The 27689-nt window shown below is 38.7% G+C and overlaps 1 protein-coding gene across 3 annotated transcripts; it reads left to right on the forward strand.

The window, feature by feature from the left end:
* Positions 1-1820: 1820 nt before the first annotated feature.
* ZNF410 (zinc finger protein 410) lies at positions 1821-27224 on the forward strand. 3 transcript variants are annotated; one of them, XM_057730295.1, is made up of 12 exons: positions 1821-1960; positions 2913-3048; positions 6045-6263; positions 7511-7702; positions 10962-11112; positions 11602-11783; positions 16045-16134; positions 19295-19420; positions 20175-20315; positions 21666-21793; positions 22197-22299; positions 26427-27224. In XM_057730295.1, the coding sequence occupies exons 1-11, from the start codon at positions 1928-1930 to the stop codon at positions 22263-22265; spliced, it is 1467 nt and encodes a 488-aa protein (XP_057586278.1). In that variant the 5' UTR covers positions 1821-1927; the 3' UTR covers positions 22266-22299; positions 26427-27224. The 3 variants fall into 3 exon arrangements, with proteins under 3 accessions (XP_057586278.1, XP_057586279.1, XP_057586280.1); XM_057730296.1 differs by lacking the exon at positions 22197-22299; XM_057730297.1 differs by lacking the exons at positions 20175-20315; positions 22197-22299.
* The last annotated feature ends 465 nt before the right edge of the window (positions 27225-27689 follow it).

Below are 27689 nucleotides of genomic sequence, written 5' to 3' on the forward strand. Positions count from 1 at the left end.
ATCCTGTAGCCTATGGAACTGAGTCTGCAAACAGGTCAGAACCTACCTTGGGACCAGATGGTCCCTGGGCCTTGGTGACCACAGGGTAGAGCACTGCTAGGACACATAGGACATCCCCTACCAAAGGCTACTTCTCCAAGATTGAGAAATGTAACTAACATACCACATACATAAAAATACAAATAGAAATTTAGATGGAGGAATATGTCTAAATGAAATGAGATATTCAAAATGAGATGGCAGAGGAATATATTCCAGACAAAGCTACAAGATAAAACCCCAAAACAACAACCAAAGAAGTGGAGATAGGCAATCTACCCGAGAAAGAGTTCAGCGTAACAATCAATCTATTGTAAAGGTGGTCCAAGAGCTCAGGAAAAGAATGGATGCACATAGTGAGAAGTTACAAGAAGTTTTTAACAGAGAAAAAATATAAAAAGTAACCAGAGTTGAAGAATACCATAAGTGAAATGAAAAAATCCACTGGAAGGAATCAATAGCAAAATAAGTGAGGCATAACAGATCAGTGAGCTGGAAGAAAGGGGAGTGGAAATCACTGCGGTGGAACAGAATAAAGAAAAAAGAGTGAAAAGAAATGAGGACAAAGAGACCTCTGGGACAGCATCATACACACTAACATTTGCATGATAAGGGTCCCAGAAGGAGAAGAGAGGGAGAAAAGGCCTGAGAAAATATTTGAAGAGATAATAGCTGAAAACTTCCCTAACATAGGAAAGGAAACAGTCACTAAAGATAGTCATCAAGAAAGTAAGAGTTTAAATTAAGAGGGGGAAACAGCTTCACGATGATCCTGAAAGTACTACTTTTGGGAAACACTGTTCAAATTTTGACTGACTGTATAATTACCTTTTATAAAAAATGGGAAATTAAGGAAAGAAAAATATCACACCAGCCCACCCAATACAGCCACCCACCCAATACAGCGACTATCATGGCTATGTGAATTTCCTTTTACTTTTTTCCTGTGCTTATCTTAACTAGTTTTAATAACAGCAGGTGTATAATTTTGTATTTTGTTTTTGTAATTTAATGTCGTTAGCATTTTTTGTTGCATTGTTTTCATAACTGTATTTTTAAGTGACAGTGTCATACTATAATCAATCGTTACCTAATTGAATATATATGTGTATTTATATGTTGCTTACAGTTATTTGTTATCACAGATGATAAGGTGAAATTCTTTGGGCATATAGCTTTTCCCATACTTAAGACCTTTTCTTATTTTTTATTTTATTTATTTAATTATTTTAAAATTTATTTTGTTGAAGTATAGCTGATTTACAGTGTTGTGTTAGTTTCTGCTATACAGCAAAATGATTCAGTTATATCAATACATGTATATGTGTATATATATATACTTTTTCATATTCTTTTCCATTGTAGTTTGTTACAAGGTATGGAATATAGTTCCCTGTTATACAGTAGAAGCTTGTTGTTTATCCATTCTATATATAATAGTTCACAGCTGCTAGTCCCAAACTCCCAATCCATTTCTCCCCCACCCCCTTCCCCCTTGGCAACCACAAATCTATGTTCCTAGAATAGATTGTTAGAAATGCTACATTAAAGTACAGCTTTTTATGGGTTTTGATATCTGTTGGGCTTGTTCTATTTTAAAACAAGTGTTTTGGGCTGAATTCTTTATTTGCTTGCTTGTTGTGATTTTTGGATATGTAAAGAAGTGGCTTTGTTTTTTTTAGCTATATTTTCCTACTGCTCTGAATTCTCTCTCTCGCTCTCTTTTTTCCTTTTTTAGGCTAAATTGATTACCCACCCAGCACAGCATCTTACAGGAAAAGCATAGCACTCCCTAGAGGAATATGAGCATAACGGGAAGGTGTCATTGACTCCGAATTAAAATTTTAACCTGTCCCCTGAACAGCTACAGGATTTGGAAGCTGAATCAATGTTATCAGATGAGTTAGAATCCAAACCAGAGGTGAGCCCAGGCAACTGGTTTCCTTTTCTTTTGGTGAGCTATATTCCAGAGTTTGTCCTTAATTCAGGAGTCAGCAAACTTGTTCTGTAATGGTGCCAGGTAATAAAGATTATAGGCTTTGTGGGCCATATGGTTTTGGGTGTAACTACTAGTTTATTATTTTTCTATTACTAAGTACTTTCTCAAAAATGTAAAATTCAATTCTTACCTTTTATGACTTTTTATATTTGTTATTTAAATAAGTGTAAATTATTATACATTTACACGATTATATAATGACAAATTTTATTTTGTATATATGTCACGTGTATACATGTGTAAACATTTACTACAACAAACCATTTTTAAATTATGTTTATATATATCTAAAAGTGTTTTCTTTTTAAATGTGATGAGAGGATTTAAACATTTAAATTTTTTTATTCATTTTTCTCGCTTTAATTTTAGAACATTTGTATTGCTTAGTGGAAAGATCACTGAATTGGAATCATGTTACTTAAGTATGAAAACTGACATTGCTCCTACCTAGTGAGATGACCTTGGACTAGTCATTTAGTGTCTTCAGTTTGATTCCTTATCTTTAAAATACGTGTTCAGTTTTACTGAATTATAGTGAGGATTAAAAGCACCGATACACAGAACAGTACTTTATAAAATATAATCAGTATAATGCAGTTGAATTTATAATAGCCACCATTTAAAAATATAATTATCCTTTCTCTGTTTTTTGGAAAGTGATAGAAGTTAATTATACAATTCAGGTTTTATCTAGAACACTTAAAAATAATTTAAAATATAATTTTGTAGTTAATCTAGTTTTTCTATGAATAAGTTTGAGGTAGTGAGCAATCAAGACAATTACATCATTGCCTTTCGATAAGTTCGGAGGGTTAGACCCATTCATAACAACCTGTATGACTTGTTGTCTCCACATCCCCCCTTTCCCCTCCAGCTCCTGGTACAGTTTGTTCAGAATACATCCATCCCACTTGGACAGGGGCTAGTAGAATCAGAAGCTAAAGACATTACTTGCTTGTCCCTCCTTCCAGTGACTGAGGCCTCAGAATGCAGTCGGCTAATGTTACCAGGTAAAAGTTAAAATAACCATAGGTAAGATAAACAAGTCTTAAGAGCTTAGCCTCCTCTGTGGTACTGGTGGAATAGGATAACTGACTGTATAACTGACAGTGGAAACTGTAAAAATTAGGACCCATGGAGAAAAAGCAACCGTGGGAGTCCTAAGTGCATTAGTAGTTTATTTATTTATTAAAAAAAAAATTTTTTTTTTTTGGCCACACCATGTGACTTGTGGGATCTTAGTTCCCCAACCACAGATTGAACCCGGGCCCTCAGCGGTGAGAGTGTGGAGTCCTAACCAATGGACCACCAGGGAATTGCCTGCATTGGTAGTTTAAGTCATAGGAATGGATAAGAACACCCACAGAGTGAGAGTGAGAAGAAAAGGAGGCCAGGGCAGAACTGCATGGAACTCCCTGTAGGGTGAGGCAGGAGAGCCTGTGAAGGAGGGAAGGAAGAAAGGCTAGAACAATAGGAGGAAGACTGGCATAGAGTGCAGGCCTGGAACCCAAGGGAATAGTCAAGAGTGACAAATGCTTCTAAGAGGCCCAATGAGACAAGGACTGTCCCAGTGAGATAGGGTCAATGAGGTCATTGTTGACCTAGGCAGGACCTGTTCCTTGGATAGGGAGTGGAAAGCCAGGCTGTAGTGGGTTGAGGTATCAGTGCACAATAAGTGTAGTTGTGGAAGTAACTATGCTTTCTAAAGGCTGTCTTGCTATGGGAAGGAAAATGAGAAGGACATAAAGTAGATTAAAGAGTTCTTTTTTTAAGATCTGAAATATTAGAGAGTGGTTTTATGCTAGGAGGCAAGAGCCCATTAGAGAAGCTGAAAACAGAAAGAGTGGATAATTGGTGAGGAGGCTCCAGGTAGGAGGAAGTAGAATGCAGAGCATGGGTAGTGAGATTAACTTTGGATGAGAAGAAGGAGATCCTATCACTTGACTATTAGCAAGGAAAACATAATTTTTGGATGCAGTGAATTCTTTATTTTCCGGAAGTTGAAGTATTTAAAATTTGGAATATTAATATTAAATCAGGGGAGAGTCACCTGTTGGTGACAATTTATTTGTTATAAAGTCTTCTGGTTACTATCCTCTAGTGGTGTTCTTTTTTCTTTGATTTTTGAAGTGACTTAAGGGCAGATATATTCAACCAGTGCTGATTTAAGGTTTCTCTATCTAGCTCCTGTCTTTCCCACATCTTCCATCTCTCAACTCCCATTTTTCTACTGGTATGTTGGGAGTCTTTCCAAATCCTTGTGGATTTTCAATACGTGAAAATTTCTGTGTGTTAATATGGTCTTCATTAGGCTTTTTTTCCTAAATTTTCTCTCCCAATTTTTATTTATTGAATCAATATTTTAACAGTAATAAAGAAACTGAAAGCAGGAACACAAGCATCCATCTTCTTTTCTTCGTTACCTTCTTTTAGTTTTAATTTGGATTTATAATATTTTAGACAACCAGTTATAGATAATAGTGAATGAAAACCCATGTACTCACCTCCCAGCTCATGAAACACAGTATTACAAATACAAACGTATCTGTACATACTTCCCTAGCCTCATTCCCCTCCTTCCTAAATAGGTGTGGATCATTCCATGCATAGCCTACATATTTTCTTTTTAGCTGGGATGTGTGATAGACACAGAAAGGCACAAAACTATATGGATATATATATTTTGAAGAATTATTATAAAGGAGATAGCACCGCCCAATTGAGATGTAGAACATTGCCAGCTTCCAGGCCCTCCATGGGTTCCTCCCTGATAGAGACAATGTCTGTTCTTCCATAGGTTACCACTGTCCTCAATTTTTTGAAAATTAGTGCTTTATTTTCCAAGTTTAATCGCTGAAGTCTAATTTTAGCTGGTTTTGGACTTAAAGGGGGTGGAGTCCTGTGAATGTATCTTGTACCTTTCTTCTTTTACTCTGTGTTTGTGAGGTTCATCCTTGTGTATAGCTGTGATTGTTTAGTTTCATTACTGTCTAGTATTCTGCTATATGAATGTACCACAGCTTCTTTTTCCATGCCACTGCTGATGAATAGGTAGTTATTTTCCAGTGTTGTATTAATGACAAACAGTGGTGCTATGAACTTTATTTAAGAACAGTTTTTTTGTGGTAAAATGTATGTAAAATAAAATTTACGATTTTAATCAGTTAAATTTACCATTTAACCAGTTCTGTGGCATTAAATTCATTCACTTTGTTGTACAACTTCATTAGGCTTTGGAATGGCAGTGCTGTCCCTAGGCTTCCACTTTATTTCTATATTTTTACCTGTTATCTCCCTGAAAGAAGAAAAAAATGTAACCTGCCTTCTGTAAAGATGAATGAATCCCCTGAAAATATTGGATGCTTTAGCACTGTAGTGCAATTCCTCATTATATTGCAACTAAAACCTTTGGAAATTCATCCCCTCCCTTAGAATAAAGTTCTAGAAACAAGTCTTCTGAATTATTTCTTTACATCTGGTATAAACCCAGAATCATAATGAAACATACTAATGATTCTATACGATTTCAGTTATATCTCAGGCTGTGATTTTTCCCCTAATGACTCACCAGAACTGTCACATACATGTTATAAAAATGAAACAGAGGCATCTTTTCCCAAGAAAAATATTTTAAAATTTAGATCCAGTTCTTGAGTTAATATTCATTGTGTAAGTATATTTTTCAAGGGAAAATACTGATTTGGGGCCTCAAAAGGACAAAGGTCTAAAATGTTCAAATGTGGATGGTTCGTTATTAGTTACTACCAACCATCAGAGGGGTCTGCCCCTCACATTTTGGTTGACACCCTTTAGAGCTTTAGCTGCCTTTCACTCCCTGTTCTTTTCTGAGGCAGATTTTGTATTCATAAAATGAAAATACTGTCTGCTTCCGTAAGGGTGTTAGATACTAAGGGATGTTACCAAGGGTGTTAGGTGCTGTATATCAAAATGGTGAATTCCTTGGAGATAGGTGCTACATAAAGCTGTGGTATTTTCCCTTTACTAGATGATACTCCAAATCATACTAATTCCTCCAAGGAGGTTCCTTCCTCGGCTGTGTTGAGAAGCCTTCAGGTGAATGTGGGTCCAGACGGAGAAGAGACGAGGGCTCAGACTGTACAGAAGTCTCCGGAGTTTTTGTCCACTCCAGAGTCTCCTAGCTTGTTGCAAGATCTACAGCCAAGTGATAGCACTTCTTTTATTCTTCTTAACCTTACAAGAGCAGGTATTCTTTATCCTTTTCTGACCTCTGCTCATTGTTAAGGAAAAAAAATGGGGGAATGGGGGGGTGGGGAATAGTTAACTTATTCTTAAAATGAAAAGAAACTATTATTTTATTATTTTGGAGGATTGGTATAACTTAGTGATCAATTGGGTACGTAGAGGGAGAAGGCAAACTCTAAGATGACTCAGAAATTTCTTGTTTGGTGAATTAAGTGGTGTCATTCACCAAGATAGTACACACAGGAAGAATAGGGCTGGGGGAGAGTGATTAGTTCTAATTTGTGCCCGTCAATACTGAGATTTCACAGGGACATTTAAGAGGAGGTGTCCTTTAGACAGTTAAAAACAGGAATCCAGAGTTCTAGAGAGGTCTGGTGTGAGGTAAGTAGTTTTAGTGCTTATAAGTATTCAGGAAGTGTTTTGAAACAATGAGCATGGATTCTTTGATTCAGGAGTAGTCTGGAGCATAAATAGAAAAGACGGCAAATCTGGGACCCTGAAAAAACATTTTAAAGAGGGTAACAGAAGAATGGGAAGGAGCCACTAGAGAGCAGGATCTCAAGAAAACAGAATGAGAATGATGTGGGGGGAGCCAAGGGAGGAAACATATTAAAGAAGAAAAGGCACAAAATTATGCCAAATACCACATATTGGGCCAGCGAGGTGAGAACTAGGAAGTGTATGTCTGGTGAACTTAGCAAGAGCAGTTGTTATTGAGGTAGTAGAGATGGAGCCTAGGGTTAAAGAGATGGGGAATGGACAGCAGGTGAGAAAGTAGATACACAGGTTAGAAGTTAAGAAACTTCAAGAAACATGACTTTGAAGGAACAGGTGAGAAGCTGATATTTAGAGACATACCTGAGATTTTCTATTCTTAAAATAAAAGATGGAAGAGACTTGAGCTTGGACGTATTGAAAGGCTGAAAGGGAAGCTGTAAGGTGGCCATTAAGGAGGAATGGGTTGAAGTTGAGAGAGAGGAGGTAACTAAAAGATGGGATTGAGATTCTAGAGGTGAGGGTTAGTCTGGTTGCTAGGAAAGACAGTTTTGCCTCTGAAACGGGAGGAGGTAAGATAAAGACCAGCCTATCAGCTGGGAGTGGAAAGGTGATAATCTTGTATGAGACAGAAGCTTGAGGTGAGAGGTGAAAGTCTGGAATAGCTGATTAGGACACAGAGAGTTTCTGAGCCAGGGCCAATCAAAGGATTACTTGATGACTAACTTTCATATATCCTCTTGTTTCTTCCAGGTCTGGGCTCTTCAGCCGAACACTTAGTATTTGTACAAGATGAGGCAGAGGATTCAGGGAACGATTTCCTCTCCAGTGAGAGCACAGACAGTAGTATCCCATGGTTCCTCCGGGTGCAGGAGTTGGCCCATGACAGTTTGATTGCTGCTACCCGTGCACAACTGGCAAAGAATGCAAAAACCAGCAGCAATGGTGAGACCCCTGTGGTGTATTCCTTTCCAGTATTCTGTGCAGCGATTTTGGTAACACAGTGGCTATATTTTGAGTTGCCATAATCCATATTACTTTATTGGTAAGAGCACAAGGCTAGAAATGTGTAAATTATTCGTCTTATTTTCTATAAAATAACTCAGGCTTGCCAGATTCATGTGCAGAATCAACTAAACTAGCATTCTCAGTTGTCAGCTTTAAATAGTATACCAACCTTCTTTTATTTATTTGTTTATTTATTTATATATTTATTTATTTATTGGCTGCATTGGGTCTTCATTGCTGCTCCTGGGCTTTCTCTAGTTGCGGCGACTGTGGGCTACTCTTTGCTGCAGTGCGCGAGCTTCTCATTGTGGTAGCTTCTCTTGTTGTGAACACAGGCTCTAGGCATGTGGGCTCAGTACTTGTGGCTTGCGGGCTCTAGAACACAGGCTCAGTAGTTGTGGCTTATGGGCTTACTTGCTCTGCGGCATGTGGGATCTTCCTGGCCCAGGGCTGGAACCCGTGTCCCCTGCGTTGGCAGGTGGATTCTTAACCACTGCGCCACCAGGGAAGCCCCCCAAACCCCTTTTAAAGGAAAACATTTTGAAAAAAATTTTCTCAGGTCTTGGTGTTATCTTGAATTGTTTTTATTGTGATGTTCCTTATACTTAGCACTTTTACACCATTATGAAATCAAAAGTTTCATCAATTAATAGAAATAAAGTTACAAAACTAGTAAAATTAAGTCAATGTGGCAGTTGATAATGTTTTGCTGAAACTAAATTGCCGCTCATGATGATTTAGTGATTAGTAGCTACCACAGTGCTGCTTTTTGCGGGGGGGGCGGGGCAGGGAGGGTGGAACCAGTTCATCAGAAGACCTGTAAATATCTAAATAGGGTATAGTGTGGTTTCTTTTGAGTTCAGCATGCCTGTTCTGTTTACTCTGTGCCACTTTTTTTCTATCCAGTAATTTTCAAGATGTGGTCCCTGGATCATCAGCATCACCAGTAATTTAGAAAGACAAATTATCAGGTCTCAACTTACCGAATCAGAGACTTGACAGTTTTTAGTAAGCCCTCATTGTGGTAATGATGTATGTTAAAGCTTGAGGACCATGGCTCTATTGAGACCACTCCTAAACCACTGTAAAAGCTTTGCTTGTGTAGCATGCCATATTATTTTTTGTTTTAGATCTGTCTCTGTATTTTCTCATTAACCTGTGACGATTAAGGTAATACAACAGATTATTGAGATAAGGTACATGCTATCATTACCACAAGTATACTATCACTTTCATCTAAGTTGAGATACAGAACTATTTTAATTTTGTATATGATGCTGCATATCAGGAATCAGCAAAGAGCCAAATCACCACCTGTTTTGTAAATAAAGTTTTATTGGAACACAGTCATGCCCATTAATTACAAATTGTCTATGGCTGCTGCTGTGGCAAAGCTGAGTAGTTGTGACAGGCCATATGGCCCTCAAAGCCAAAAATATCTGCTGTCTGGCCCTTTACAGGAAAAGTTTACTGACCTGCTCTATACAGGACTACTTTCACTGGAAATTATATCCCAAGTGCAAAGACCTTGCCCACATAACTGTAGGCTCTTTAAAGTATTTACAGTGTTATTCAACATGTGCAATACAAGGTGTTGAATTTCTTTCTCTCTTGCTCTCTTTTTTTTTTTTTTGGTGGTGTCAGGGACCAGTTCATCAGGTGACCTCCAAAACTATTATTGGCTGAGGTCATTTTAAGCTAATCTGTCTTCTGTAAACAGTGCTTTGTTTTCAAAAGAAAAGTAACTTAGGGAGCACTTCTTTGAGAAATTTTATAATGACTCAAATACAAGACAACTCATTCTTTTCTTAAGGAGTTTTTCCCCCTGTTTTATTATTATATCAATGTTGTTATTATATTGGTATCTACAAAATTGAATGCATGAATCCCCAACTGTCACTGATTTAAATCTCTGGATTAGCATGAGTTTCTACAGACCTTTCATTAGAAATTAATTAGCCGGATTTAATTAGTGGGAATTAGTGTAATTAGTAATTAGTGGGAAATTTTCCTTACAGTGTATGTACTTCTGTGCTGTATAAAATTTACCCATGTTTCAATTAAACAAACAAAAAAACTATGTGGGGCAGTATTTTAAAAGAACAAGTTAATTAATATTAACTAGCAAAAGGCATCTTAGTTTCCGCTCTGACCTTTGGAGCAGTTTTGTGATTAGCATTTGGTGAAGTACAGCAAGGAGAACGTAGGGCAGGAAGACAATAAGATTAATAGATGGGGCAGAAACTGCCTTTGATCAACTCTCAGTTTCCAGGGAGAGTGATAGGTATAAAATATTGTCCTGCTCTTGGCTTTTGAGAGGGAAATTTGGAAATATGAATCTTATTCCTAAGATATGTGTAGTGGAAAGATAAACTGCATATGTTTATAGCAGAATTAAATGGTTGTGGATGTTTTTCTCTATTGATGTCCAACTATGAATTGAAGAAAATGAAAGAAAGGGTGTACCACCTGCTACTCTGGAATTTACTTAAAGGTTTAGTTAACTGATTTCACTTAAATTTAAGGAAGTCACTGCGCTGTATGCTCCTCTCCTCCCCTCCTTTTTTTCTGTTGAACAAAAAACTTGAGCAGGCGTTAAATCTAGCTTTTAAAAAATGTGGTTAGAAATTTTAAAATGAGCTGAGTTTTTGCATTCATAAATATTGTGTAACTAAGGAGAGGTGGTACAGGAAATTAGAAGGTGATTCTTATTCTCTAGGATGATAGAAACAGCCAAATTGACTTCAGAAGATAGAAATCTAAGGATGGCCATCTACAAAAGAAATTACTATTGTAAGTCCACAACTAAGCCAGACTGGCTGCTCCTCCTTAAAATACAAGTTTTTATTACCTAGATCTTTAAGTCATCTTCTGTAGGACCCCACTCCTGGTGCTGACATACCTGCTTCTTCAGCAATCTGTAATGCAAAGTCAGTTGAACTCTTTTTTGATATGAAACCATTTTGGACATTTCTTACATTTGCCAAAGAGGCGTGGTCTTGTGGCTTTTTGTAGTTCTGTGGAGTTAGTGGATGGGGATGTAGAGCACTCTCACTTCTGTTGTTGAATGCAGAGAGAGCTGGAGAAGATGAAAATCAGTATGTGACTAATGATTGCTAGGAGTAGCTTTATTGTTTGAACCAAAGTATCTGAGCGGAATCCTTCCCTAGATTACAAATATGTGACTCTGTTACAGGAGAAAATGTCCACCTTGGTTCTGGTGATGGGCAACCCAAAGATTCTGGGCCCCTTCCTCAAATGGAGAAGAAGCTCAAGTGTACAGTTGAAGGCTGTGACCGGACATTTGTGTGGCCAGCTCACTTTAAGTACCACCTCAAAACTCATCGGTGAGCAAACCCGAGATTCCGTACTTGGAGCTCAAGAATGTTGATGCTTCTGAAGGAACTTGACAGACATCCCCCCACATCACAGATTAAAGGAAAGCAGGGGCTCCAGCTCACTTGTGGTTAAGATGTCTTTTGTTCTTTAATAGAAACATTTGCATTGTCTCATTTACCTTGTTCTTGACAAATATTTAATAAAACATTTGGCACCTAAATGTCTTAGAGCAAGAGTTCTCAAATCTCTTCACAAAATATAATAATTTCTTGGAGAACTTAAAAATAATACATAAGCTTAAGCTCCACTCTAAGCCCATGAAATCAGTATTTCAAGAAGTGGGACATCTATAGTTTTAACAGACTTCAGGTGATTCTGATACATCTAGATTTGGGATTTACTGTCTACCTGGAGAGTCAATAGGAGCTTTGACTTGTCCTCTCTAGCAAAGAGAGTTTTCAGGCGTTGTTGCTTATGTGATATATTTTTCCCCCCAGAAACGACCGCTCCTTTATCTGCCCTGCAGCAGGTTGTGGGAAAAGCTTCTATGTACTGCAGAGGCTGAAGGTACACATGAGGACCCACAATGGGGAGAAGCCCTTTATGTGCCCTGAGTCTAACTGTGGTAAGCAGTTCACTACAGCTGGAAACCTGAAGAACCACCTGCGCATCCACACAGGTGTGTGCAACCCTGGCGTTCCTGCAGGCTGCCTACTGCTTGGCTCAGTGCTTGCTGGCTGTCCTTGGGAGATGAAGGTTGGGATGGTGCTAGAACTCTGAAGATGAAATTTCTTTTTTTCAAGTGCCTCATGGCACTTTTCAGTTCTTTCAGTAACGTGTATTGTCACCTCTGTGTGAGAATAGTTTCATTGCTGTCTCTAGTAACCTTAAGCAGGAAGGGATATAAGACCCTCTCTGATAACAATAATATGATGATAAATGGACAAAATGAGCCTTTCCAAATATCTTTGAACATTACACAATTGTAATTTTGGTCATTAACATATATTGAGTTACACAAACCACACAGATCCTGTTCTAGGCACTAAAATGGGATAAGGTGAGGGGAAACACAAACGCTGATCGTAATCCCTGACTTTGAGTTTACTTTGTTAGAGCCTCACAACCTGAGAAACAGAATGGAGAAGTGACTTGTTTTGGGTCAAACAGCATGTTAATTATCAAAGGAGCAAAATAAAAATATCCTGACTTCTTAATCTAAAAGTTTAAGGGTGACTTTCCAAGCCACTTGGCTCAGCTGTGCTAAGTCTCTTGCCAGAGCTTAATCACTGAACCCAGACTACTTCTGTAGAATGTGTAACTTTTCTTCCCACTTTCTTGCTACTTTCTCTTCCTTGTTTATTCGTGCATTGCTAAAATGACAGCAGGTACAAATAAACGGTATTTAAAAAGTGAAACCCAAGCTGAAGCCATATTTGTTCTGAGAATGTCCCTGTGGTTCCCTTTAGATTGACATTACTGCTGGATATGTTTTAGGGCAGGAGAGCTCTGTTCTCAGCTCTTTCTTGAAAAAGTAAACTATTCTTGCTCCAAGAAAGCAGTTTGAATAAAAGAACAAGAAAAACATCTAGCTGAATAGCTAAGGAAAGTAGTAGAATTCACTGTGTCTTATTCAATTCAGTAACCTTTTCATCCTTGTGCCAGTTGTCATCTTTGTAGCATTTGATAAAACTGAACATATTTTAAAATGCTTTCTTTTATTCAGAGTGTGACCTGATTTTCTGTCTTCATTCTGACTCTTGCTAGCTCTCCCTTGTTAATCTAATTGTTGATCGTTGGGTTTCTCCTATGTCATTCGATGTGCTCACTGCAATCTCAGGCTTCAATTTAATCATTTCTTCCTGGATGCTTCACAGGTCTGAATCTCAATAATTAATGTAATGATAAAAGTTAGCATTTATTGAGGTGATTTAGTATGTACCAAACACATACACATTATCTCATTTAATCTTCAAGGTACCTTTATGCTTTAGATACTGTTTATTGATGGAGAAACAGAAGGTTAGAGAGTTAAGTTACTTGCCCAACATTCTGCAGCCAGGAAATGGTAGAGCTGGGATTTGAATTCTGATCTGACTCCAAAGCTCTTCCCAGGATTTTATTTTCAAGTGTTGACAACTATTTTATCTCATATGTCAAAATTGACCTCAGACCTTTATTAGTAGTAACAGTAGTAATTAAAGCTGCCAATTTTAGTGGGTTACCATGAGGACTTACTGTGTGCCAGGCACTGTGCTTAATATATTTAACTTGTATCATTTCTTCTAATCCTCAAAATAATCTTCTGAGGTTATATTATGTTAATTTTATAGATAAAAAACTGATTCTCAGAGATTTTAAATATCTTCTCCATACTGATAAGTAGTAGTGCCAAGATTTGAACTCAGGGTTAAGTGGCTTATGCTGTTAACCATTATGTAGCATTGCCTCTTGAACCTCTTCTTTTTCATCTCAGCAAAATCACCATCCTCTCAGTTTCCAAACAGAAGGGCCATCTCACCTAATAAGCCAGCTTGATGAAGAGATTCCTGCCACTAGATTCTGATGAGTTTTTTTTGAAATCTTCTTTTTCTGAGGTTCTTGAGTTCATCTTGTTAAACATTTAACCTTAATTATTAACTCGAGTTTTCTGTTTTCCTGACGTTTATTCTGTCATACGTATGAGTATATTGTTCATTCATTCGGCACCGTTTTGAGTGCCCAGCATTCTGGGGTTACTGTGAGTATACAGATATACTTTCCCAAAAGTTACCACTGGAAGATCACAGACACTAAACTGTGGGATACAGTCTGGAAGAACAGTATAATCTAGAGCCGTGCTACTCCCTCTTTCAAGGCCCAGCTCCTATATTGTCACCATGCCAGCCTCACTTGCTGAGTTTCTTTGTTTCTCCTTTACTCTCTCACACTATCACACTCATAACAGTTCTGATACCAGATGTGTTTTCCCACACCAAGCAATTCTCTGTGACACCAGCTGGGTGTCTATAATTTGACTGAATTCTGAAACTATCTGGAAATAGCATCAGATCCCACAGGTTAAGGGCTCAGGCCAACAAGACTGCCACCTACTTCAGATGTCAGTTGCAAGTAGCAAGTCCCCACGTTACTCACAATCTCTGCCTGACTTGGCTACCAATTGGAGGTTCCCATGACCCCCCCACCCCTTTGGATTCAATTATTTGCTAGAACAGCTCACAGAACTCAGGGAAACACGTTTACCACTTTATTAGGTAATAAAGGATGTGATAAAGGATACAGGTGAGCAGTCAGACGAAGAGATACATAGGGTGAAGTCTGGAAGAGTCCCAAGCACAGGAGCTTCTGTCTCTGTGGAGTTGGGGTGTGCCACTTTCTTGGCACATAGACATGTTCACCAGCCCAGAGGCTCTCTGAACCCTGTACTTTTGGGATATTTATGGAGGTTTCATCACGTAGGCATGATTGATCATTAATCCATTTCCAGGCCCTCTCTCCTCTCTGGAAAGTGGGGGTTAGGGCTGAAAATCTCAAGCTTCTAATCATGGCTTGGTCTTTCTGCTGACCAGCCCCCATCCAGGAGCCCACCAAAAGTCACCTTATTAGAACAAGAGACACTGCTATCACCCAGAAAATTCTAAGGGGTTAGGAACTCTGTGTCAGGAATCAGTCAAAGACCAAATATTAGAACCACAGGTTATCCTAGTGCTCTTATCACTTAAAATTGAAAGGGGTTTAGGAGCTCTGCATCAGGAGCTAGGATCCAAGACTAAATGTTAGAGCAGAAAGTTCTCCTAGGACCCTTGTGTACAAGAGTTTTAAGAGCTCTGTATCAGGAACCAGGGGCAAAGACCAATATACATACTTATTTCACACTTGTCATTTTCTGAACTTGCTCTGGGTGATCTCAGTTTCAAGGCTGTGTTCATACTAGTCCTTGTGCCTGAAATTTCCTTTCATCCTTGTCATCTTTCAAGAGTAGCTTAAATTCAGCTTCTCTTTTAAAAAAAGTTATCACAATAAGAGTTCCTCCCCTTTATAAATGCATATATAGCACTTTTTTATACAGGAATTTATATTAAAGTTATTTACAAATACATTTATCTCTTACTAGGTTATGACCCTTGGAAGATACAGATTGCATCTCTGATTTTTTTCACTTTTTATTTTGAAATAATTATAGACTCATGAGAAGACACAAAAAGAGTAGAGAGTTTTGTATGTGCTTCACCCAGCTTCTGCCCAAAGTGACATCTTATATAGCCATAGTACAATATCAAAACCAGAAACTTAGCAGTACTGTCAGTTAGTCTACAGACCTTATTCAGTTTTCACCATGTATCTTTGATTTTTAAAATAACAAAGTAATACTGTAGAAAATGGAAATTACAGAAAAGCACAAATAAATCATAATACCACTATCAGGATATAGCTACTATTAACACATTGTGACAGATTTTTCTGTGTACCTCTAACTAAACAGCAGTTTTTATTTGTTTGCTTTTATAAGATGGGATTATGTAATATCTATTTTATAACCTTTAAAAATCTGTACTTTTAAATGGATCTAGAAACTGAATCTTAAAGATAATTGTAAAGTGAATCCTGAGGGCATATACACTGTTTTCTTGATATCCTCAGAAGGGATGGGATCACTGAAGAAGGTAGCTCAGTGCAGCTGGGGCTCAGCCCATGAGGAGGGAGAAGGAAGTATTATGCCCAGAGGCAGCCACTCTAAAGAAAAGGGCAGGGCTGTCTGGGGGGCTGTGTACTAGGAGATCACTGAGAGGTGACACCTGCTAGATGTCCCGGTTGAAATTATATAGCGTGAATTCAAGAAATCAGAGTAAGTCATTGGAAACAGGATAAGATTGATGGGAAAAGAGAATAATAGCCAATTCATCAGATGACTGAGTCTTTATCTCATTTTCTGTCTCTAGGAGAGAAGCCTTTCCTTTGTGAAGCCCAAGGATGTGGCCGTTCCTTTGCTGAGTATTCTAGTCTTCGAAAACATTTGGTGGTTCACTCAGGTACTAGAACCTGTGCCATTCATAGATTTCAGGGAAGATGGAGAGCCAAAGGGTGAAAAGTTAGGGCAGTGATAAAAGGAAATCTAAAGAGAAACAAACTTCACCATAACATTTCCTCCCTATCTTGACAGAATCAGAAATCAAGGCCCTTGATGCTTGCATTCAAAGGGTCATGTAATCAAGGGGGAAAAAATCTAATTATTATTATTTTCAGCTGAGCCATTGAACTGCTTTCTAATTGAGACCTTTTTCTGAGGAAATCAACAAATTTATTTGGCACTACACTGGGTACTTTATAAGTTACATCAGATATGGTCCAAGGAGTTATTCAGAGCAGAGACTTACCAAGGCAGACGTGAACTCGAAGTGGAGAAAGATTCTAGAATGGAATCAGGTAATTGTTAAAATGGCTAGCCATGGGAAGCGAAGGGAAGCCAGAATGGGAGGAATGGAGAGAAGGAGCTAGAAGTTATTTATGATGAAGACAGCAAAGCAGTTTAGTGGGAGCAAGGGAGTTGGAGAGGTATAATCAATAAGGGATATGCGTTTCAGAGCTGAGATCCCTGCGGTAGAGCAGTTTTTTAATATGATAAATTCTAAGCAGAGGTAGCAAACTGATAGCCTGTGGGCTAGATGTAGACCTCCAGATGTGTTTTGCTTGGCTTGTAGAGTGTTTTTATTTTACTGTTCTTTATTTGATTATGTAAAATTTTGTCACACATGCATAAAAGTAGAAAAAAATACTTTTTTATATAATAATAATGCTATTATCATATCTATCAAAATTAACAATAACTCCTTGGTTTTATCTTAGACCCAGTCCATTTTTAATTTTTTTTCCAATTGTGTCAAAAATGTCTTTTAAAAGTGGAAGTGTTTAAATCAGGATCCAAAAAGGTCCAGTCATTGCACTTGGCTAGTAAGTCTTGAATCTATATCTAAAGTTACTTTTTGTTTTTTATGCTATAGACTTATTGCACAACAGAGTCAGTCAGGTCCTATAGCTCATCCCACATTCTAGATTTGTTGGTTTGCCTCCTTTTGTGTCATTTAACTTGTTCCCCTATATTTCCTAGAAGCTTCAAAGGTTCAAAGATTTTGGCAAGGATATGTTTTTTTTGTTGTTTTTTTGTTTGTTGTTTTAAACCACACATTTTTAAAAAATAAATAAATTTATTTATTGGCTGTGTTGGGTGTTCGTTGCTGGGAGTGGACTTTCTCTAGTTGCGGCAAGCAGGGGCTACTCTCTTGTTGCGGAGCGTGGGCTCTAGGCGCTCAGGCTTCAGTAGTTGTGGCACGTGGGCTCAGTAGTTGTGGCTCGCGGGCTCTAAAGCACAGGCTCAGTATTTGGGACACGTGGACTTAGTTGCTCTGTGGCATGTGGCATGTGGGATCTTCCCAGCCCAGGGCTCGAACCCGTGTCCCCTGCATTGGCAGGCGGATTCTTAACCACTGTGCCAACAGGGAAGTCCCAAGGGTGTATTAGAGATGGTTGTATATGTTTCATTTTGCATTACATCAGGAGGCACACAGAGCTTGGTTGCCAAAAAAAAAACTGATTAGTTGGTTCAGGTGGTAACAGCCTGATCCCTACATTGTAACTTTCCCTAGCAACCTTTTGTGTTATGGTTTCATTTCTGAATGATGCCTGAATTTGTTATTTCATTAGGGTTGTAAAATGTTACTGTCTGATTCTATCATTCATTGACATTTGTTAGCTGGAATTCTGTATAATGGGGTCTCTATCAACTAGGGCTCTTTGGTAGTTTGTGCACGAAAGGCAGGATAAATGTGTAATTCAACTGTTTTCAGAATAAGAAGTTGGTGCTCTGGTTACTTCTAGTAGTGTCATTTTCACTGCTTTTTCTCTCTCTCTCATTAGTATTATTTTGAATTCATGTGTTTCTACATATTGACTGTATTTCAATCTATTATAGTTATCTTTTTTTTTAAATAAATAAATATTTATTTATTGGCTGTGTTGGGTCTTTGTTGCTGCACGCGGGCTTTCTTTAGTTGCGGTGAGCAGGGGCTACTCTTTGTTGTGGTGTGCGGGCTCCTCATTGCCGTGGCTTCTCTTGTTGTGGAGCGTGGGCTCTAGGTGCATGGGCTTCAGTAGTTGTGGCACATGGGCTCAATAGTTGTGGCTCACAGGCTCTAAAGCACAGGCTCAGTAGTTGTGGCGCACGGGCTTAGTTGCTCCGCGGCATGTGGGATCCTCCTGGAGCAGGGATCGGACCCGTGTCCCCTGCATTGGCAGGCGGATTCTCAACCACTGCGCCGCCTAGGAAGCCCCCCATTATAGTGATCTTTTAACAGCTTTTGGGCCTATAATGCATATACCTTAAAATTCACCTATTGTAAGTATACACATCAGTGATTTTTAGAAAATATATAGGATTGTACAGTCGTCACCACAATCCAGTTTTAGAACACTGTATCACATCAAAAATTCCTTTGTGCCCCTTTGCTGTCAGTTCCTGCTCCCACCCCCAGATCCATGCAATCATTGACCAGCTTTCTGGCTCTATAGATTTTGCCTCTTCTGGAAAATTTTCTGGTCATTTCACTTAATTTTGCTACTTACTAGTCCCCTGTAGGCATGAGTTTTTGACCCTGCTCTAAGTTGTCTGCGTAGGTGGGGTGGAAATTGAGGGATTCAGACTTGAGGACGTAGGGATTAGTTCAGATCATTGTGTAGAAGAACCACCAGTGTGAACGTTGAAGACTGAGAGTTGTGGCAGGAAATGGGATAAAGGTATATTATGAATCCAGGGTTGGAATCCTTGAGGATAGTGCATGTCCTCGAGGTCCATGGAAGACTCTATCTGAAAAGGGAAGTAAATATTCTGTGTGTCTACCATGATCTTATACCAGAGAGGCTGTTTTGTGGAAGCAGCAGTACAGTGGGTCTGGAGAGTACTGGAGGCTGGGAGCAGTGAGTGTGCTAAGCCCTCCTGGTGTACTCTTGCAGCCGTCCCCCGTGTACCAGAGGTTGAGAGGCTGTGGGAAGGTGCAGAATGGGAGAAGGAGCAGCCTCTCAATGTTTAGTTTAACATTCCTCTGGGCTTCTCCATCTAGGGTTTGAGTTCATTCTCTTGCTGTCAGGAAAGTACCCTGTCTTTTTGGCTCCCCCGTTTTAACCTGGTCTTTGTTTCAGGAGAGAAGCCACATCAGTGTCAAGTCTGTGGGAAGACCTTCTCTCAGAGTGGGAGCAGGAATGTGCACATGAGAAAGCATCACTTGCAAATGAGAGCAGCTGGGAGTCAAGAGCAGGAACAGACTGGTAAGGAGAAGAGGGGATAGTGGAGGGCTGTATCTTGGGGGTTCAGAAAGCCAGATAACTGGCCTGTCTGCTAGGGAAATTTTCTGATTCTATTTTGGGCAGAGAGACTGGTCTCATTTGGTGGACTCGTGGTTTCTAAATGTAGCTGTACAGTAAAATCATTTGCAAGCTTTCAAAACATATATTTTGTATCGCTTGTCCACCCCGCCCCCGCCAGCAAAACAAAACAGCCTGGTAGGTGAGATTACTTGGTGGGAAAATCCCGGAGTCTCTGGTTTTAAAAATTCCTCTAGTGAGTTTGATGGTAACTAGTGCTGACCCATGAACCAGCATTTGAGTGTCACTGTGACGAAGATTTCTGTATGACAGGGGTGTAAGCATTTTTTACTTATGAGTCATGACTCCCTTTTTACCCTAACTTAAATTTGATAATACTTTTTTTTATTATTATTCCTTTCTATGTCTTTCCTTAATCAATTATTTTATTCTAAATACTCCTTTCTAAGGATGCAGCCATCATTTCATACGTTAATTATCCAGATGCTGATCACAAGCAAGGGTGTTTATCCATGAGGCTCAACTCTTCCCTTCTAGGTTTATTTTTGCTTCCCAAAAGTAAGTGAAATAGGAGGTGGCATCCAAGATACAGGCTAACTTTTGGTTCTGAAAGAAAAGGCCAGCTTCCCATGGAGGAAAATGGGACCAGGCACAGCCTTGACTGCTGTATGTCTCTCACATCCTATTCTCTGTGCAGCTGAGCCACTAATGGGCAGTAGTTTGCTTGAAGAGGCTTCAGTAACCAGTAAAAACCTGGTGTCTATGAATTCTCAGTCCAGCCTTGGTGGAGAGTCCTTGAACCTACCAAATACCAATTCTATCCTAGGAGTTGATGATGGTAAGACTTTCAACTCTCCTTTATTGGGGGAAAATGGGCTGCAACTAGGGACTAAGGAATGGGGTTGTCTCCAAAATGGAGGTTTTACTTAATTTCATTTCTTTTGAGTAGAAATGGTATGATTGAATAGCATTTGTGTAATCTCTGGAATGAATAAGTGAATCTTTAAACTTTTTTTTCATTGAAAAGATAATGTAACAAAAGATAAAAAGTTTTAAGAAGAAAATTATCCATAATCCTAGCATCCTAGCCCAACTATTTCTATCTTTCCTATTGCAGTTATGGAAGAACTTAACTTTTAAAACATTTAAACAGCACATAACCAGGTTTTACAGAGGAGAATTAAAGCAATTTCTCCATACCTTCAAAAGCCATATCTTCTGGAGAAAAGAAAGGGCTCTCTAGGAAACAGTTGCTCCTCTCTGGTATAGAAATTTCACCCAAGTTACACAGGCCAGGCCCTCTTCTCTGAAAAACTTAACAGGTGAGGTCAGCATGCATATTTATTCAGTGCCTACTGTGTACCTGGCACCATGGGAGAGATAAAAGTAGAAGACAGGGACCTTAAAATCTAGTTGAGAAGTCAAAACTTACATATGGGAAGCAACATTGAGTGAGTAGAAGATAGTGTATAAGCAAACATTAAGTTATGTGGTATCCTGGAAGAGCAATATAAGGTAGAAAGCCCTTAGAAGATACTGTTAATTTATTTGAGAGCTAAGTGGTTTATATGTAAGCAGTTTCCAGAAGATCTTCATGGTGATTCTGCTGATGAACACTTAATAAGTCTGAGATCTGTTTTTGTTACTCATATCCCACTCAGTCAGTTTTGGGTACAAAGACCATGTTTGTGTAACTTATATATGGAGCCTACAAGGCCCAGAGTGTGCTTCCACAATAAACCTCTTCTGTTTCATAAATGATACTAAGGAAGAAAGTCTCCAGGGAGGAAGAGACAATGAGAAGGAACTTTGGAGCCAGGCTTAAGCTCTTGACTGGCAGGTATTGCTCTATTTCCATCAATGTGACCGCTTTAAGGGTTGGCTCTGGTTCCCTGAGTCATAGGTAATTTTAATCCAGTTAATAGTGCTAAAGCTATATTACTCTAAATTGACATTGAAAAATGGTCAACTGTTATATCGATTAGTCTTTTCTTCCCATCCCCCTTTTGTAATACTTTCCAAATTTACTGATAATGATTATCAGGCAGAAATTAATTTGGAAGAAACACAGGAACATGGGATTCAGTTTTTCGGGGAACAGTTTTAAGAGTTCTTAATGAGAGACGATAATGAAGGTAGGTAGATCTGTGGATTCACTTTGCATTGAAACATTTTTCTGCTGTTTCAGAGGTGCTCACTGAAGGATCCCCACGTCCTCTGTCTTCAGTGCCTGATGTGACACATCACTTGGTGACCATGCAGTCAGGGAGGCAGTCATATGAGGTTTCTGTCTTAACTGCCGTAAATCCACAGGAGGTAAAACTGTCTCTTGCCTTTACTTTGTTTTTGTGGAAATTAATGTGGAAAATGATTGGGAATCTAGTTCAGAAGATCTGAAAAAATTCTCCAGTTTCCCTCTCTTGGAAACTTTGACTAGACTATCTTCCCTTAAGCTAAGCATGAGTCCAGCTTTGAAAGGAACCTGAGTATTAGGGTCTCCCAAATTGGGAGATTGGTCATTCACAGCTGGGACTCTCAGCTCTAGTTTCCGTGATACACATGCCCTAATTAATGAGATCGGCTCCTCCTGTTCTTGCCTCACTTGTGATGAGGATGCTGCTTTTATTTTATAAAGAAAATAACATCCTGGGACAGTGGTCCTTCATCAAAAAAGGTAGTAACAAAAATCATTAAAAATAATTATCATTCATTTTGCTAGGGTCGGTTGTCTCAGAGATACCAGGCTGAACTAACTGGGCATATAGGAATGTGTCCAGTTGCTTGTTGAGTGAGAACCATCATCTAAATCAAAGAGGTTGATTGTAAGCACCCCTTACTGTATTTTTTGGCTCTGACCCAGAAAACAGAATGAAAACCAGTTGGGCTTCTAGAATCTTAGGATATTTTATTGGCCTTATGTCGTGCAGGTAGATGACTTCATCATGAGCTCATTTCATATGCATAAGCTTCTGCCAAAGCCTGTATATCCTGGCTTTGGTATTATAGTATCTTTCATTTTTCCTTTCATTATAACCTTTAGACCACAGTCTGCTGTTAGAGCATTCAAATGACTCTGCATCCTATATTGAATAGCCTCGATGTTTCTTTAATATTTCTGAGGATACCCAGGATCAGAAGGCTCTGGGCATGCACGTTAATGTTTCTGCCAGGACCTTTCCTTGTATTCATCATTTTCTCAGTCTTGCATATGATATATTGAAAGTTTTTGCTCTTTGGTGTCATTGGTTCTTTCCTAAGTCACCTTCTCCTGGTAACTGCTTTGGAACATGTCTCACCTGTAGAGCCTTCCTTTATTGTTTCCCCTCTTCATTTATCTATTTAAAAAGTTTTGTTAAGGAAGTTTTCAAAGAGTATACATACCGAGAATGAAAAGAGTATAATGAATCCATGTACCTATCACTCATCTTCAGCAATTAACTGTCTACTGTTCTTATTATTTCCTTCCTACTGCTTGCCGTTGGTTTTATTTGTACTGGAGTATTTTAAATCAAATCACACACATTTCATCTGTAAACATTTCAGTATATACCTCTAACAGATAAATATCTTTTCATAACTATATCTTTATCATACCCAACAAAATTAATAACTTATTGATATCCTCTGACTCTTAGCCTTTTAAATTTTTTCTCAAAAATATCTTTTTATGGTTGGTTGGTTTGAATTAGGATTCAAACAAAGCCTATACATTGCGTTTGGTGAATAAATCTCTCTATCCTTAATAGTCCCCCCCCCCCCTTTTTTTTTTCAGTATGGCTGTCTATTTAAGGAATTGGATTATTTATCCTGTAGAATTTCCCACATTCTGATTTTGGCTGATTGACTCCTGTTGTTGTTTGATATATTTCTCTATCCATAGCTTTCCTAAAAAGTGATAGTTACATTTAGAGGCTTGATTACATTCCTGTTTGTTTTTCCCCTTGGCAAGAATATTTCATAGGTGGTCCTCTTGCTTCCTACTACAGCTCATCAGGAGACACATGATACTTGGTTGTTCTCCTCTTACTGATCTCAAGATTGACCAGTGCGTTATGTAAAAGTTTTGGCAACCATTACTGATCATGGCCTAGATCTGTTTTTTCATTAGGGCTTGCAAATTTCTATAAAAGAAATACTTTAACTATTGGGTTGCTCTGAAATAGTTCAGGAAAATCATCCCTTTTTCTTTGTACCTAGTACAAATTATTATTCTGACATACCAGTCCACACCACTCAACATTTTCTTTTTTTATGTTTGAAACTTTGGAGGTTTTATCTCCCATACTGCTAAATACCTTTTTTAATTGAAGCATTCCTTATTACCCCAAATAAATGTGAGATGTGTAAAGACTTAATTCATTCAACAGATATTATGTACCTGATGTGTGCAAGGCACTCTGTTGGGTACTAAACACAGTAGTAAACAAAATACAATCTCTGCCTCAAAGAGCTTACAGTCAGAGTTAGGACTTCTACCTTTTATAACTCCATAGCTATGTAAATGGTGCCCCTGGAGTTGTGCTGTATAGAGAGTTTAGAATGGGAAAGGCAACAGGTCAATAAAACTGGCAATTTTTACACAGAGTGGTAGTGCTAGTCTTGAGGGGGAAGTCGGGGAATAAGTTTTAGAGTTTAAGTTGAGACCTGAGGGATGAATAGCAATCATCTTGATGGAGAAGTGGGAGGGATTGGAAGAAATTCAACAGGTGTAAAGGTAGCAATATGTACAAAGGCAGAAGGTGAGAGGGAGCACACCCAAATATGGAAACACAGAGGGTTGAGTGTGATGGACATGGAATGGAAAAATGAGAACAAGAAAGACAAGCTAGTTCCTCTCTTGAAGGGTGTTACAGGACATGATTTTATCCTGGGAGCACTGGGGAGCCACTGCATGGTTTTAAATGGGGTATGACATGGTCAGATTTGTGTATGTAGAAAGTCTGATAATAGCACATTTGTTCTCTTGAACCTGAAATTGGCTTCTGAGTATCCTTGTCTGGGCGATGCTCACTCACAGCCTCAGGCAGACACAATAACACAGACTGCCTTAAACAAAAAACAAAAATGAAGGAAAACTTGGCCTTCACCTCAGGAGAACACAAAGGGCTAAGTACCCAGTTTCATAATGGAAGCCTCAGACACAATAGAAAAATATTAACACCACAAGAGGAAAGTGCTGTCCTTAGATGTAGCTGAAAACCCTGCACTATCACTTTTTCCTCATGGATCCTTATGTATTTACAAATACAGCTTCTGTCTGAGCCCACTTCTTTTGTCTTTACTATACCATTATTATCTTCTTCTCATCAAGGCATTTCCACTGCTCATCCCTTCCTTTTCCTTCTCAGGGTAGGCTTATCACATCCTCCAATACCTTCATTTTTCTCAAGCTATAAGCCCCCAAATGCTCCAGGCTTCATCCTCTTCTTCATCCAGGGTCTAGGTACTAACTGCCCATTCCTGCAGTGAGTGAGGAATATTGATTCCTTAGGGATTATTCTCAGATGCCAGAGAAGGAGAAGGCAATAGCAACCCTTAAAACAACACATGCCCATTCCAAATTGTTTTTTAAAGATCACCATGCATTGTAGATCAGACCTGTAAGAATTTACTGATGCACTTCTAATTGGACTCCTGTAAATATGCTCTAAAAATAAAAATAACTTATCAAGAATATCAGAGAACAACCAAATCAAGTATCAGAAATTATCATGGAAAATATATGAAAAACTACAAGTTAACTCTCACTCAGATGGTTCAAATTGGACAATTTTGATTTTCCCTCAGTGTGGCCAGGTCTTCTGAGAATCAGACAGAGGACTCATTGTACAGGCCCAGCTGAGACCCCAGGGCTTTTGACCTCTTGTGACTAAAGGTCATCCCAAATGGGGTTCCATAGCCACACTGACTTCACATTCTTGAATTCAAGAACCAATATAAGTGATTGCCAGCTAGCTTTGACTGTATCTTAGAATATTTCCCAAATAAAACAAAGAGGAAAACAGAAACTACAAATTCTTTAACATTTCTCATAAAGTTCCACTGCTAAGTTTGAGTGCAAACATCTAGATTAAAAACATACCATTCTTAATCTCTACCACACAGCATTACATGAAATCTGTGGTTTCTTTCTCTTGTTTTAAATTTTTCTTTAAATTTCTTTAAATCCCATAGCATGAAATTCTACTATGTAAATTACCTTCATTTAAATTAAGATCACCAAATAAATATATCTCCAGCTCAAGAATTGAGCTGATTAGATCTTAATAAACTCAATGTTTATTCAGTTTTCACTCTATTATTCCCATCTCATTTTCTTTTTATAATAAAATGGAACCCCATTTCATCAATTATTATACAAAACCACTTTTCAACAGGAACCTTGAATGTAGAGTAGAATGTCCACAGTAGCTGCCACCCTGTTGGAGACTCTCAGGCTTGTCTTCCCTCATCACAGGAAAGGTATTTTAAGCCCAGGAAATCCCTGGATTTTTCATGAGTGGGTTGTAGCTCTCATGTAGAACTTCATTCCTTTTACTTCAACTTGAGCCTTCAGCTTGTACCTTGGCTAACTGACTGATGTAAGATTTTTGGTTTCACCAGTTCTGATTTCCCTGTGGTTATAGATTCCTCCATCACTGACTAGTGAGTATGTGATTACACAAATAATAGTTTGGCTTATAGGATATTATTATTATTATTATCATCAGGATATTTTACTGCCATAGTGGAAATACCAGCATCATCAGGTGGTCAGAGTGCTGTCCCAAGGCCAGTATATAAATGAGATCTATCAGTATGTGCACGTCTCTTGCTTTGGAACTAGCTGTCTCTGACTCACCTCTGTAGTGTATTCCCTAGCCCCAGCTGTAAACCTTTCACTTAGCATGAATTATTTTTCCTGTTATTCACTGGTAACTATTCCAGATTTGTTTCTAATCTCTTACAGTTACTAAACCAAGGAGATTTAACTGAAAGACAGACATGAGCATGGGTGCTGACTCCTGGAAGAGCAGCTCTGTCTGATCCCAGAGTGCATACAGTGGGAACAGGATGCTTATGGCCCACAATTTGCCAGAACCAAAATGAATCTGTGAAGGACAGGACCCCACTTTTGCCTCTGTTCATCTTTCCTGGCCTAGAAGATGAATGCAGGAGAGCTTCTCTTCAACTACCATCTGATTCAAACAAGGAAGAAAGCAGTGAATGTGGGCTGGGTAACTGTACCTACCTCTCTTCCCACTGCACAATTTTGGGATAGACTTCTCCCAAAAGTGAATTTGATTATGTGTTGGCTGAAGTTTCTCAGTAAGACTGTTGAGGGGAGGTTTTCCTTTGAAGAGTTTTCATCGCAGATGGAGCTGTCTTTTCACATGGGTGAACTAAATCCTGCCACCAACCATAAAACTTCACCAAGAAGTTGAGCTTTCAAGATGCCTTGTTGCTTTGGAGAAGGGAGTGATGTCAGTTCTGTTGTGACATTCTCCCTTTAGCAACCTGAGTAAGAGACTCTCCGCCACTGGGCTGCAAAAAAGTAAATTACTTGAATCCCTGCTTGGCCCAGGCTGAGGTAATGTCTTGTCCTGTACACCTCTACTTGGCCTCTTTGCTTTCTTTGTTTATGGAACATACAGTAGCATGTTAAGAGGTTGTTTGCTTTTTTGCCTTTTTTTTTTTTAAGTTAAAAATCACAAGATTCAGAGCTTCAATTGTTTTTCCTTTAAATAAACAAAATAGGCAGTCAGTTCTTTGGCTCCTTGTTTTAAACAAAATTTGAGTTTTTCTTTGAGAGGAGATTAAGAAAATAATTCAGTCTTTCCCTTTAAGGTGGGGCACTGATTTACCCTTCAGAGTCCATGCAGATAAAACTGAGCTCAGAAGTCCTGGGGAACATGACATGAGCATCTGCACCTCCAGCTAGCAGGCCCACATGGCAGTTAGAAGAGTGTCATTCTCATCACCACCAAAAGGACCATGTTTGAGTCTGGAAAAATGGCAATAATGACAGATATTTTTGAATATTTCCAGAAAGATAGTTTAAAAAACATGAGAAAGGTTCTTCCGTTAGAGTAGGCACTCTTGCTATCATCCTCCTGTCTTTAGAGTTACTGAGAGAGAACATCTATTATTGGTAAGAAGAAAAGTATCCAAAGATCACCTACTAGTAGAAAATCATGACTGTCAGAAGTTTCAAATTTATTAAAATGAACCT

The sequence above is a fragment of the Hippopotamus amphibius genome, chromosome 4, assembly GCF_030028045.1.
Source record: "Hippopotamus amphibius kiboko isolate mHipAmp2 chromosome 4, mHipAmp2.hap2, whole genome shotgun sequence".
Taxonomy (NCBI): Eukaryota; Metazoa; Chordata; class Mammalia; order Artiodactyla; family Hippopotamidae; genus Hippopotamus; species Hippopotamus amphibius.

What these genes read in the sequence shown, in the direction of transcription:
- ZNF410 (XM_057730295.1), top strand. Translation starts at nt 1,928, where the DNA reads ATGTTATCAGATGAGTTAGAATCCAAACCAGAG. An exon ending in AGTTAGAATCCAAACCAGAG is followed by an intron (nt 1,961 to 2,912) that starts GTGAGCCCAGGC and finishes TTTCCCCTCCAG; the next exon opens with CTCCTGGTACAGTTTGTTCA. An exon ending in CCACCTGCGCATCCACACAG is followed by an intron (nt 11,784 to 16,044) that starts GTGTGTGCAACC and finishes TTCTGTCTCTAG; the next exon opens with GAGAGAAGCCTTTCCTTTGT.